This window comes from Sceloporus occidentalis, unplaced genomic scaffold (genome assembly GCF_023333645.1).
Source record: "Sceloporus occidentalis isolate IW3139 unplaced genomic scaffold, rSceOcc1.0.p SCAF_1, whole genome shotgun sequence".
Taxonomy (NCBI): Eukaryota; Metazoa; Chordata; class Lepidosauria; order Squamata; family Phrynosomatidae; genus Sceloporus; species Sceloporus occidentalis.
Window position 1 is genome coordinate 120996364 of NW_028316981.1, and position 14093 is coordinate 121010456.

The following is a 14093-nucleotide window of genomic DNA, read 5'->3' on the forward strand; positions in this document are numbered from 1 at the left end:
GTTAAACAGTAAAGAATGTCAGAAAAGTGCTCTCTCTTATTTCTTTTTCTTTTCTTTTTTTACAACTTGGGAATGGTGAGCATCCATGGGAACAACAACAGCAGCAGCAGCAACAACAACAACAAACAACAGAGATGAATAGATGAAACAATATGTCTCCACATACAGTACATTGTGTCTATAGAAATAGTTTGTCCATATACATCTGTAATATAAATGTACAACAGTCTCACAGTGAATTAGCAGGAAACAATGGGATTATCGCTGTGGTTTGCATCTGCCCTGCAGAACAGACCACCCTCAATGTGAAAATGTACCACAGAGTGAGGTGGATACTGGAAAAGACTTGATGGTCAGCTAGACTGGATGCAGCATCTTAGAACCAGTAAGTGGTCCAGCACAGAAAATGCCCATCCTTTTCTCCCCTCAAGTTTTTCAGGTTGACTCACTCTCCAACAGTCCAAAGGCAACGGAATGTGCACAAGTAATTTAAAAATAAAAATTCACACAATATTGTATTAGAAATCCACCCAAGTAGACAACAGGGTGCTTAAAAGAAAATTCATCCAGGTTCTGGTGCCAAAAAAACTCCTGAATGTCACCTGTGATTATCACCATGATTCCAAGATAGTATGGTATGTATAATTCACTATTTCACATCTCCACATCAGCACACTCAGCATTGTACTGCATACAGATTATGTTACACAGAACAAACACAGTGCAAAATATGGATACTGACATGTTTTCATATTTGTACAATATTATATATTTATACCTATATCTATCTATATATGTGCATATACGTATTTTTATATTTCTCACAGATTAGGAAGACACACAAAAATATATGAACCTTAAGGAAAGCACTTTATAAAATTCTTAAAATATTGAGGGGGGATATATCTATATATAGTGCACTCCTGTTATACTGAAAATGCAAATGCAAATTCGGTAGTGAATAATACAAAAATAATCTTATGGCATAATCTAAAAGGAACATTTCTTGCAGAAATCCCACCAAAATTATAGAAGTGAAAAGCTGGAGGATGTCAAATGGTCATCTAGACCAGTGCTCTGTTGTGTGGCAATCAACAAACTCACTGGCACACTACAGATCAACTTAGAATCCAGACATTAAAATGCCACAAGCAAAGAGCAAGGGACCAACAAAAGGTACTCCAAAAGCAAATATCTTTAAAAGGCTCATGCATGACAGCCAAGCAACTTGTTCCAGGGAAAGCAGAGTAAAGCAAAACAAAACAAAGTTCTCAAGGCCACTAGCTTTACCAATGATATTCCTAGCTAGCCCAACACCAAGTCACTCCATTTGGAGCTGTACAGAAAGGAGAGGGACAGCCCATCCATCCTTAGCTATAAACTGGCTTTGAAATGCCTTTGGGTTAGTTTGGAAAAAAACAAACAACAAGCAACAAAACATGTACCTGGGTAATATCACTGGAGCATGTGAATGTTTTGCCTTCCTCTGTATTTTTTCAGCTGGGTTTGTGTAGGAGATGTTCCTGTTAGATTTGCCTATATTCACTGACATCTGTTCCAAAACATGAGCTGCATCTGATATAAGCATTATGTTTACATGGTACATCCATACAATATAAGTGGGATGCACTATGGCCCCATAGCAGCATCCCTCTTTTGGAATGGTGACACCCTTTCATTCCTTGGTGGCATCACACCATGTTCTCGTCTCCTAGCAAATGGCAGCAAAGATACTAGTCTGCACCCACACACCCAGGAAAACATAGGGCAATAGACTGCAAACAGTAACTGAAGCTTCCATATGCTTCAAAGCTTAAAATGCTTATTCCTTCCCACCCATTCTGCAGTATTTAAGAGGTCAACAATGGCACTTTATTTGACTCGTAGGTTCCAGCATAAACCTATGATGTTCCTCACCAATACTGTTATCTGGCGTCATATGTAACCAAGCTTCCAAGTGAGAGATTGTACTCAAACACATCTTTTCTATTTAGCAAAAAATGGTTTCCACTGTACCCTTGCTGTGTCCTCTTCCTAACGTGACAAACCCAGAGGAGATGAAATTATGGAAATCCGGACCTCCACTTCGATAAATATCCTTTCCATAGTGACCTGCCAAGGAAAAATGAGAAACAGCATATTACCTTGTGCAATTCAACTAATCTTCTGCCAGTTCAACAATATCTATAATTTCATCCCTTAATAAAAATGTCTAAAAGAGTTAATGAGGTACACTGTGGGTGGAATGGAAATGGATTATCCTATCCTATCCCATCCCAATCACATTTCTATGAATCACAAGCCACTTTCCTAGTTCTTGGCTTTTTCATAGGAGCATAGTGATTTTATATTGGGCTATCTAGCACAGTATTGACCACTCTGAATGTCTGTGTTGTGCCTTAAATTAACAACAACAGAGTAAGGATAACAGGCAAGTAAGGATAACAGTCCCTAACAGAAGGAATCAGAGCCTGAACTGGAATCTCCAGCTGTCTGCCTTCCTTTAGGTCCACTGAAGGCAAAGGCTGAGGCTCAGCCTTCCCAGAGGACTAGAGAAGTCACCCGTCTCCTCCCTGACAAAAAGAAGTTGGTACAGACTTTAAGGAAGAGAGGCTCCCAAGCTCCTGGGGAAGACAATGCTCAATTAAGTCACCTGTGAAGAAGCTCAAGAATCCACCAGGGCTTGACTCAGCAGAATCTATTCTAATCAGTGATGGCTAGACCCCCCCCCCTCCCAGAAAGCAGTATATTCATGCATCCTCTTGAGACATCAAGTGGCTGTATTCAACACCTGTTTTTCCTGACTTTCTGCATGCTTCTTGGACTTCACATTCACCGGTTCTCTTCTCTGTATTATGACCTGGTAGGCCATTTTCTACTTACCTGCCTCTTGCCTACTCATTGATAGCTCTGTTTGCCTGCACTTTCAGATGCTGATGTTCCTGTGAACCTCTTTGGACTGACCCAGGCTCTCTTCTCTTATCCCCTCAGGGGTTGTTTGGTCAAAAAGCTCTCCAACTGTAGTAGAAACCAGCACCTATAGAATAGGACAGGCGCCAGCTCTTCATGATATCAGGCACCCTTCTTCCTGAGCTCCCCCTACCAGAAGAAATCTTGAGTATTTCCTGAGTGGGCCCTGTTCAAGTAATAAATGGGCTTGACCCTGCTTAGCATCCAAAATCATATACAGTGAGGCGAGATCACAGTCTTCCACAGACTTGTCTCTGGGGAAGGCCCATAGCTCAGTGGTGGAGGACATGCTTTGCCAGGTAGAAGTAAGAAAGTCCCCTGTCTGAAACCCTAGAGAGCCACTGCCCATCTCTGTACTTAACTAGATGTATCAGTAGTGTAACGGGCAGTTCCTTGTGTGCCTAAAGCAGACAATTAACTCTATTCCTCCTCTTCTGTTTTGTACCACACCTACCCAACTGTTGGCTCTAAGCATGTATTGTTTAGCAAGCAAGCTATGGCAATAACAAAGAATACATTTTGGGGGAGAAGAGTCTGCTAGAGTCTAGCAGTTACACTGATGACACTTTGTGGGCAATCCTCATGCCAAATCCTTATGCCTAAGAATCCTATGCTCCACCTGCAATATGTAAGTTTCCTATCCTGAGCAGTCATATTTTTTAGAATAGGAACAGGATAAAGGATCTAGAACTCCAGTGCACAACAAAGTGTCTTTATCAGAATGGGGATGGGAAAAATATGAGCCAAGGCCTTATCTCCATCCTCCAGGAGCCTCACCTGTTACTATAGCTGTGGGGCTCTCTGTAGCCTTATGTTATCTTTGGATGAGAAATGAGAGAAATGACACCCTTTACAGGACCAAATATGGCTCAGAGACTTTCACATGTTGACATGTATTCTGGATGCCACCCTCTAAAATGAAACATTTTTGATACCAAGGTAAGTGAGCCACAATATTGGGGATGGGAGTAAATGATTAATGTTCCAGTACGCTCCTAAATCAAATTGATCCTAATAGTGTGATTTGACTTTTATCTTGTGTTTTTCCCTCCCTAAACTATCCCTCATTGTGGAAATGAAAGTAAAGAACACACAGAACTGGCTCTCCCTCCCTTTCCGCATTCAGTATAAGCTCCTGCTGTCAACATTTAAAGCCCTCCATGGGCTGGCCCCTCCTCACTTATCAGACCTTATTTCTCCTCACCTTCCCACTAGGGCCCTCCGTTCTGATAGTCAAGGTCTGCTGTCCCAGCCCAGGATTTCCTCTGCCCATCTAGGATTCGCCCCTTTTCACTCGCTGTCCCTCATTCCTGGAACATTCTTCCCCCGTGAGCAAGAGCCATCACTTCTTTAACCAGCTTCAAAACAGAGTTGAAGACCATCCTGTTCAGAGAAGCATTCCCAGGCATTGCATAACTGTCACTTGCTATTTGATGTTCCTTTGTTGTCTGTTTTATTGAATCATTTCCTGTATTGCTATGTATTTTATATGTATTATCCTACTAGAAAGGCCTCTTCCCCACCACCACTCCCTTCTCCTTTTGTGTCGTGTCTTTTTAGATTGTAAGCCTGAGGGCAGGGAACCATCCAATTAAAAAGATTGTATGTACAGCGCTGTGTAAATTTACAGCGCTTTATAAATAAAGGTTAATAATAATAAATAATAATACATTTCCTTCCCACCAACCATTTTTCCCTTGAAAATTAAAGGAAAGAAGCACTACAAATTATAATTTTCCATAAGCTGCTTAACAGAAATCATACCCCAAAGTTTTTGTTGACTGGCTCAGGAGAAGATGCTCTAGTGATTTTTCTATATTTTTGCCTACTCCGTGGCTATAATTTCCTCTTCATACATGAACACATCTTTGAAAAAGAGTGGTGGGCAACAAAGTCGTAGAACAAGGCACAAGCCACATGCCAGGAATAATTATTTTTTTGGCAGTCAATCTCTACACTATTAGTAAGACAAAGGATGGACTACAGTACAGAAAGGTAGACTCTCAAGAAAAGCAATCAGCCCTTAAAATGTAGGAAAGATAGCAGAATTGTACCCCAGTTTCTTTCTTCCATCAGCATGTAGTCCATGGTCTATCTGCTGATGAGGTTCTCCCCAGAATCAGATATTTGTAACATTTGCAACAAAAAGAAAAACACTAGACTATGGGGAATAGGCTGTGATGAATGATGAACACAGGAGGAATTGACCTGAATCACAAGTTCTATCTGCACACAATGGACACTAATTGTGACTTTAATTTCAGAGGATAATTGTATATTTCAGCCTTGTATTTTTCATTGTATTTCATTGTGTAGGTTTGATATATACTTCTTATTTATACTTTTTACCCTGTGCTAGAGTTATACTTATGCCTATGCTTTATTGTGTGCTAGAAAGATTTATTATGAGTTAAATTGTTCTGTTACTGTATTTTAAACTGTTGTATAATGTCTTGAGAACTAGTGTTATGGGAATTTTAGCATAACATAATAAATAAGCTACATTCTTGTTTATCTTATGTATACATGACACACTTGCCATCCCCACATACTTTAGCAACACATTTTATCCCTTGCTGTCTTCATAAAGTAATTTAATTGTGACTCATTATTTATTTCTGATTTTGTGTGATGAAAAGAGAAGTGGCAGGTAGAGTTGGAACCATATATAGGTGCAAATGACTCACTTAGGTGACTCAAATCTTGAGAGTCAAGTCTGATTGCACTGGTCTTGTTTGTGGGTAGGAATGGGTTTGCCTTGCATGGAAATAACAGTGAAGCTCAAAGGTGCACATACCTTTATTTCTGCTTGCTAGTTTGCTGATGAACAACAGCATCAAAAAGAAATAGACAAATGGGTAGGTAGGTAGACAGATGTTGACAGCTGATGGCATCATTGTTGGTGGGATGGTGAATCGGCTCTGGGTTTCAGTCTGAACTTTAACTTTAACCAAATAGTTTCAGAATCTTGGATACTGCCTTTAAAGTTTGGTATAAAACTCTGAATGATGACATGGATGAACACCATTACACACTGGACAGATGGGCAGGCTAGAAGGGAGGCAAATAAAGACAAATCTTTGCCATGAATGAATTATCCCGTTTTCCAAGAAAGTGATTTATGTTTCTCTAGGTAACATACTTGAAACAGTGAAAATGATATGGGATCCTGTAGCGGTCCCAAGTAAATAGTTACAGAGATGTGTTTCCTCTTTCCTTTCTCTGATTCTCTCATAGGCACACATGTACAGTACACACTCTTGCATGCACATCAAAGCACATACACTCTTTGGGATGGTAAAGTAGCAGCATCCTTATATAATTACAGCAGGGTTGAAGCCCTCCAGTTGTTGTTGGATTCCAGTTCCTGACAGCCCCAGACAACCTAACCAATGCTGAAAGATTATGGGAGATGTAATTCAGAATATTTTGCTAGCCAAACAATCTCCAGCTCCAAATCAGATATAAATGGGAAAGTTACTTTTTGGGACAACAGCTGTCAAAATCTGCCAGTCTCCATGGTCACTGACTATGCTGGAGGTTTCAGGGAGTTCTTATCAAACATAGGAACTTTTCTAAACTCTGGATCCACAGAAAATGACAAGTGGCTCAGTATGTGGATATTTTTAAACAGATGAATGCAAAGCTGCCCTGAAATTATGTGTTACTGTTTTTAAATAAACTGTCAGATTTCTTTTTCAGCCCAAGAGTGCTTACCCAGTTCCCTTTATCTTCCTGTTGGGGGTGGCATTATTTTGACTGAAGTTACCTCTCTTTGGTCTGACCAATTAAAACTAGGCCTGTTCCAGTTGCCCTGGTTGGTTCTCCTGAAATCAACCCCATTCTCTTTTTCTCTCTTTTAGTTCAAAAAGCAAACAACAAAAGAAGAGATTCAGGAAGTTCTGGAAGATGGCCTGCCCACTTTCCTAGGAAAGGAAGAGCTTGCCTTATACATCTTTTCTGCTACAGTTCAAGAGATGGAGCTAAATCATAGAGAAATAAGTTAGGTTTCCCCATCAGAGGTTGGGCAAACCCACAAATGGATGAGTCTTTTGCTCATCATGCAACAAAAGCCAACTTCTTCAGGGCATTCGTCTGAAAAGCAAAGCACTTCATTGCCAGCACACACCCTAAGTAAATTGTAGAAGGAACAAATGTAGTTACAAATGTCAATTATATTCCCAGCTCGGGAATAATGGAATTATTAGAGCTGAACTAAACTGCTGTTATCCACCTTTCAGAAATGTTATTCCTAAATAAAGGTTATAAAACAGTGAGCTCTTGGAGTACTCAAATTTCAGGCAAATTCCAGTGTGTGTGTGTGTGTGTGTGTGTGTGTGTGTAAAAGGTTTGGGCAGGCAGGCTTCCAGAATCAGAGACCAAGGAAGGGAGAGAAGTGAGCTGAGAATTCCCCTATGCATTCATGCTTAACTGATGGTTCTTCTGCACCCCCACTCTCCCCCCACCAATATCTGGATGATTTCAGAATCTTGAGCCAAGCTATTTAGCAAAAAACAGTCCTAAGAAGGTATGGGCTCTGTGCATGCCCCAAGAAAGAGGAACATCTATTTATACTGTCAATCAAATGTAGCCACCTTAGAGAAACAGCTGCAACTCACAGACTATGGAAAATGAAATTCCCCAGGGCAACAGAAGGGCATTTCAAGTGCAGAGGGGCTCACAGGCAAAAAAAATTGCTATTGAGGCTGACTACCAAGGATGACCTCAGCTTGAGGAAAATGATCTGCTGCCTAGAGAGGGCTGGACACTGTAGCTTCTTTTCCTGCGGGTATACATTTCCCGTCAGCTTCAACATCTTTCTGATTTGCCTTTGCTACTCTTGGGAGAGTGTAAATTAACACAGATTGCAGGGATAGGAAGGGATACGTGCAGGCAGATGTCCTGAAATGCCTTTTGTTTTGTTTTGGGGGGGTGGGGGGGACACACACAGAGCCACAACAGAAGAGGTAAAATTTGTGAGGGAGGTCTCTCTCAAGTTTAAAAAACCTTCTGCCCCCAAATTTTGTTGTGGCTTCACCATTCACATGAATACTAGGAAATCTGATGGAATAATGACCTGGTGACATTTAGATTTAGTTTGTCAAATACTACAATGTGTCCTCTGTATAATAACTTCTTCTGAGCTCCACCTCAAGGTTACAAGTCAGCTAGTATTTTCCTTATCCATCTGATATTTGTTGTCGGAGGCATGGAAAGTCAGGTGCTTCCAGATTCTGGTAAACTCTGCTTCCCAAAAGAACCAGTTCCTGCCTGCCTGCATCTTAAACTGACTGAATTCAATACTGAACCCATCCTGAGATCTCCTCCAATGAACAAGGAGATTTACTCCTTAAAACGTAGTGACTGTAAGGGTGGTAATACCCTGAATGTGTGCAGAAGGAGGCATAATAAACCCATTTTGAATGTCTTCTACCCCAAAAGCTATGATGAGACAACCCAAAATGAAAGAAATGATAGTGCCAGAAGATGAAACTCCCAAATTGGTTCGCACTCAACCAGCTACTGGAGTACAGCAGAAGACAGTTACAAGTAGTGCTGTGGCTAATGACACAACTGGGCTCAAGAGAAAAGGATGCTCCGATGTTCAGAGGTAAAAGGAAAGTCTGAACTTGCACAACACATATAATAGGAACACAGAATGATAGAAGCATGAATCAGGGGAAGATAGTAAAACAAGAAATGACATGTATAAACATTACAGTACTTGGGGTGGGCAAGCTAAAGTAGACACGAATAGGACATTTTGAGTCTGATAATTACAATCTTTTACTCAGAAAATGAAAGCCTGACAAAATTAGGAGACAATATTAGTGAGGAGAGATGTAGCAAAATCAGTCAGAAAATATAATGTGAAGTATGCTTGAATCATATTAATACAATTTTGGGAAAAACCCATCAATATAATCATAACTCAAATTTATGCTTCAACTACAGAGGCAGAAAAAGTAGACAATGAAAGAGCTGGACACCAGGAGGAAACTGATTACACACTAAAACTGGACTTGTTAATCATAGATGATCAGAATGCAAAAGTAGGAAACAAAGCAGGATCAAAGAGTGTAAGAAAATTTGGCCTAGGATCAATAAACGAAACAGGAAAGTGACTGGCTGAATTTTGCAAGGCCAACAGTTTGTTCATCATAAGCATATTCTTCCAGCACCAAAGAAGCAATGGTATATATGGACATCACCCCATGGCCAATATAGAAATCAAATTGACAACATAATTAGAAGCAGAAGATCGAGAAACGCTGTTCTCTCAGCAAAAACAAGACCAGGAGCCGACTATGTCACAGACCATGAACTGCTAATATCAAAATTTAGTAAGGATACAAAACACTAAATCAACTATCGTGCTGAAATACAACCTGAAGAACATCCCTAAATAATTTAATATTAATGTAAAAATGCCTTTCCACTATCAGGATTAACTGACTGGGAGCCAGAAGAACTCTGGACTGAAGCCAGAGACAATGGTGCACTGCAGAAATAATCTAGTCTGACACCATTTTAACTACCCTGTACCAGTACTAGGGAATCCTGGGCATTGTAGTTTGTTGTGGCACCAGAGCTCTCTGACAGAGAAAGCTAAATATCTCAGAAAAACACAGTTCTCAGAATTCCCTAGCATTGAGCCAGGTGTCATGTTCTGTGAAAAAGCTGGAGATTCAGAGGAGGAAGCAGAGGAACCCAGCCTTTAGTCTGGCCCTGGTCCCTCAGTGCCTGTACCAACAGAGACTGCTGCCAGCGAGGACAGGCAGGAATCCAGCACCAGTGCAGCAGAGGTTCCTGCTAGCTTGGGCACTGGGGAGAAGGAGGAGGCAGACTTACCTGTGCGATCCTTCAGCCAGCAAAAATCTGAAAGAGAGGCTCAGCATCACTCATAAAGAATTTATAACAAATGCCAAGCAATTAGGGAACAGCTGCACCAGTGAAAGCTGGAGATAAAAGCCTGGGAAGAATGCTAGAACCTTTGTCAAATGATTAACTGACTTCTCTGGCAAAAGCACTTTGTTCATGGACTCTCTTGTTGCCTGACTTCCTGGATTAGACCTTTGGACTTTGGGATAGATGATTCTGCTTCTTGGAGAATGGCTAAGGACTTTGCTTTTGGAACTCTTTTGCTCTAACTTCTTGTCATCTGATACTCAGGACTTGAATTGTTTCAGACACTGTGTTTGTTGCTCTTTTTGCTTTGCCATTATCTCAGTTGTTTTTTGTTTCCTATTGGCTGCTGTCCTGGACACCTGATCAGTTAAAGTGGTGTCAAACTGGATTATTTCTGCAGTGTATTTTGGCACAACGTCAGGGACGAATGCAAAAAGGCACTTTCTGCAGCCAAAAAGAAAGAGAAATCTCAATAGATGACCGATGAAACTCTTCAAGCAGTTACGGGCAGATGAGAAGTAAAAGAAACAGTGGCGCGTTACAGACCACCCAAAACGGGCGGTCTGCTGCCGCTGCCATTTGCAGCGCAGAGGAGCCCCAGCGTACAAACCGTGTGGCTTCTCCGCGCTGCAAAAAGAAGCCCCAAAATGGCACTTCTCTTTGCGGTGCAGTTATGACACCAGTCAGATCTCTGAATGCAACTGTTCAATGATTTGTACACAAAGATAAAGAAAATTACTATAATAGTCAGTGCAGAAAATAGAAGGTGACAACAAAAAAAAGGAGAACAAGCTATCTCTTTCACAAGATTGAAGAAATTATAGGTAAATTTAAACCAAAAATGGGGATGCTTTACGACCAACAGGGGAACACATTACATGACCAAAAAGAAATAAAAAGAACATGTAAACAATACATGGAAGAACTATATAAAAGAGATGAAAGGATGTCAGATTTATGCAAGGAAGAACCATTTGAAGATAAATCTACAACTTTAGAAAGCTGTACTCAGCGCACTTAGGAGAAATAAATCACCAGGAACACATGGCATAACAACAGAGCTGCTTCAAGCTACAGAGACAGAATCTACTCTAGTTCTAACTAAAATCTGTCAACCAATCTGGAAAAGAAAACAATGGCTCACATTTTTTTTATTTATATACTGCTATTCCAAAGATCATAGCGGTGAACAGCAAGTAAGCTAATTAGCAAGTAAGCTAATTTGCCCCCAACAGTCTGGGTACTCATTTTAGCGACCTCGGAAGGATGCAAGCCTGAGTCGAGCTTGGGCCCTTTTGCTGGTCTTGAACTCGCAACCTTCTGGTTTTGAGTGAATGGCTGCAGTACAGGCATTTAACCACTGCGCCACCAGGGCTCCTTTAAACATTCAACATACATTCCAATCCCCAAGAAAGGGGCACAGACCATTGCATTAATTTCCCATATAAGCAAACTGATGCTCAAAAATTCTCAATCAAGGAAGCAAGGACCCTAGGTCTGCAAGACTTGAACAGAGCTGTTGGTGACAAGGTGATTTAGAGGTCTCTCATTCATAAGATAACCATAAATCGACGTTGACTTGAGTGCAGTTAATAGTAGCAGCAACAAACATATCAAATATACCTGAGCCTTGGGTTTAGATTTCTAGTCATTATTTCAGTTTGTCAAACCCCTCTCTTGATAAAAAGAGCCATCCTTCAAAACCCACTGAGCAGTCATCATAGTTATTTTAATATGACTATGTACAGTTATTTTATATTTTATTGTAACTATATTATAGCTATTATAACTATGTTTATTACAACTGCTTTATTATAATAGAGTATTTCAAAGAGTACTTTAAATCACAGAATCATAGAACTGGAAGATACCACAAGGGCCATCCAGTCCAACCCCCTGCCATGCAGGAAATCTCAATCAAAGCATCTCCGACAGATGGGCATCCAGCCTCTGCTTAAAGACCTCCAAGGAGGGAGACTCCACCACTCTCCAAGGGAGTGTGTTCCACTGTCGAACAGCCCTTACTGTCAGAAAGTTCCTCCTAATGTTGAGGTGGAATCTTTTGTCCTGGAGCTTGCATCCATTGCTCCAGGTCCAAGTCTCTGGAGCAGCAGAAAACAAGCTTGCTCCCTCCTCAATATGACATCCCTTCAAATGTTAAAATGGGGCTATCATATCACCTCTTAACCTTCTCTTCTCCAGGCTAAACATCCCCAGCTCCCTAAGTCTTTCCTCATAGGGCATGATTTCCAGATCCTTCACCATTTTGGTCGCCCTCCTTTGGACACGCTCCAGTTTCTCAACATCCTTTTTGAATTGTGGTGCCCAGAACTGGACACAGTATTCCAGGTGACGCCTGACCAAAGCATAATAGGGTGGCACTATTACCTCCCTTGATCTAGACACTATACTTTCATTAATGCAGCCTAAAATTGCATTGCCCTTTTTAGCTGCTGCATCACACTGTTGACTCATGTTCAACTTGTGGTCAGGCTTGCATCCTTCCGAGGTCGCTAAAATGAGTACCCAGACTGTTGGGGGCAAATTAGCTTACTTGCTAATTAGCTTACTTGCTGTTCACTGCTATGATCTTTGGAATAGCGGTATATAAATAAAACAAATTATTAATTATTATTACTTGGACTCCTAGATCTCTTTCACATGTAGTCTCCTTCAGCCAGGTGTCCCCCATCCTATATCTGTGCATTTTATTTGTGCACAGATAAATAATAAATTTGTTTTTGAAATGATAGCTGTTGAAGACTTCTTTCTACACTCTCTCTCTCTCTCTCTCTCTCTCTCTATATATATATATAGACAGTGTGGCATAGTAGTTTGTGCACGGGATTAGGACTCTGGAGATTGGAGGTTCAATTCCCTGCTCAACCAGTGAACCCACTGGGTGACCTTAGGCAAGTCACATCCTCTTGGCCTCAGGGGAAGGCAAAGGTAAACCTCCTCTAAACAAATATTGCCAAGAAATCCCAGATCTTCTTGTGGTGAAGAAGTGTTTTTAAATTGACATGGTCACTGCAGTTTATGAACCAAGGATCATCTGGAGCCTGCCATCTCTGTACTGCCACTGCTGTCTGTACAGGTGTTCCACTGGGCCACTCAGCACATCCACTGCCATTGCCGCAGACCACACATTCTGAAGTCAGAACAAGGCATCCAGCATGTGACTGTCACTGAGTGCCTTGTTCTGCAACCTGCCACAGCTGCAGACACAGTGGGCGTCCCTGTGGGATACTCATGCAGACAGTCACTGCAGCACAGGAACAAAGACCAAAATAAAAGAGGAAAAATGGGGCAGCTGTGGGACCAGGATACTCAAGGATGACCTTGGAGTATCCTGGATAGTTAAGACAAGGCCAGAGTGGACCTGTTCTTTTTCCTAAATAATTTGGTTTCTTCTGTCATTACAATATTTTTTCCCCTTAAGACATGTCTGCAATTTCTAGGAGATACTGCACAAGCTGCCATTAGAGACTCTTAGGGGAGCCATCAAACCGACTTCCATTCTTAAATAGCATGTTACGCTGGACATCTGTGGCAATTATTGTATAGCCTCAAAACACCAGCCCAATTATTTAACTGCTTTTGGCAGACTTGGCTGTTTTTTGGGGGATGGGGTGGGATGGTTGATCCACCAAATTTGGACCAAATTGTCCAATTAAATTCTGCTAACCCCAAGTTGTTTTTTGCTTTAAACAATGTTTCAAGGGAATAAAAAGCTGCTTGTTATTTCTATTAAACATAGGCTTATTATGAGACAGGAGGAAATAGCATTTCATTTTAAAAGAAAAATGTAAAGATAACCCTTTTTGTAGTAGATCTAAAATGCAGGAAGGTTACTGCAGAGTTGAGACTTTCATAAAACTCCATCTTCCCTTTCTTTAGATGTTCACTGTTCCTGACATAATGAGAGACCAGAAGAAAGCAAGACAATTATAGAGTTGTTCTTGTTGGTACATGCATTGTGCTGCAGATGAAATACAGGACTCTAAATTTGGAGAATACTGTATATTCTGTGCCTGTGTTGCTTTTAAAAAATGGATATAGATTTTAAAAAATAGTATGTCTCTTAGGAGCCTTTCTGGCTTGACTCCTTGGAGAAGTTCTCTGTTAAGCTGGAGCGTTCCAATATTTCCAAAGTAGGCATGATGGAAGGAGACATTTGCTGCTCTGTTCTTTTGTTCTTCCTCCTCTTCTTC

The 14093-nt window shown here is 40.9% G+C and overlaps 1 protein-coding gene across 4 annotated transcripts in view; it reads right to left on the reverse strand.

Moving 5' to 3' along the window:
- Nucleotides 1-14093, reverse strand: part of LOC149322051 (protein shisa-6-like) — a 404892-nt gene that overhangs the window by 326658 nt on the left and 64141 nt on the right. For all 4 annotated transcript variants that reach the window (XM_089533833.1, XM_089533825.1, XM_089533807.1 and 1 more), the window contains one exon: nucleotides 2017-2112. In XM_089533833.1, the coding sequence (XP_089389959.1) occupies nucleotides 2017-2112 (96 nt within the window). The remainder of the gene's footprint in view (nucleotides 1-2016; nucleotides 2113-14093) is intronic.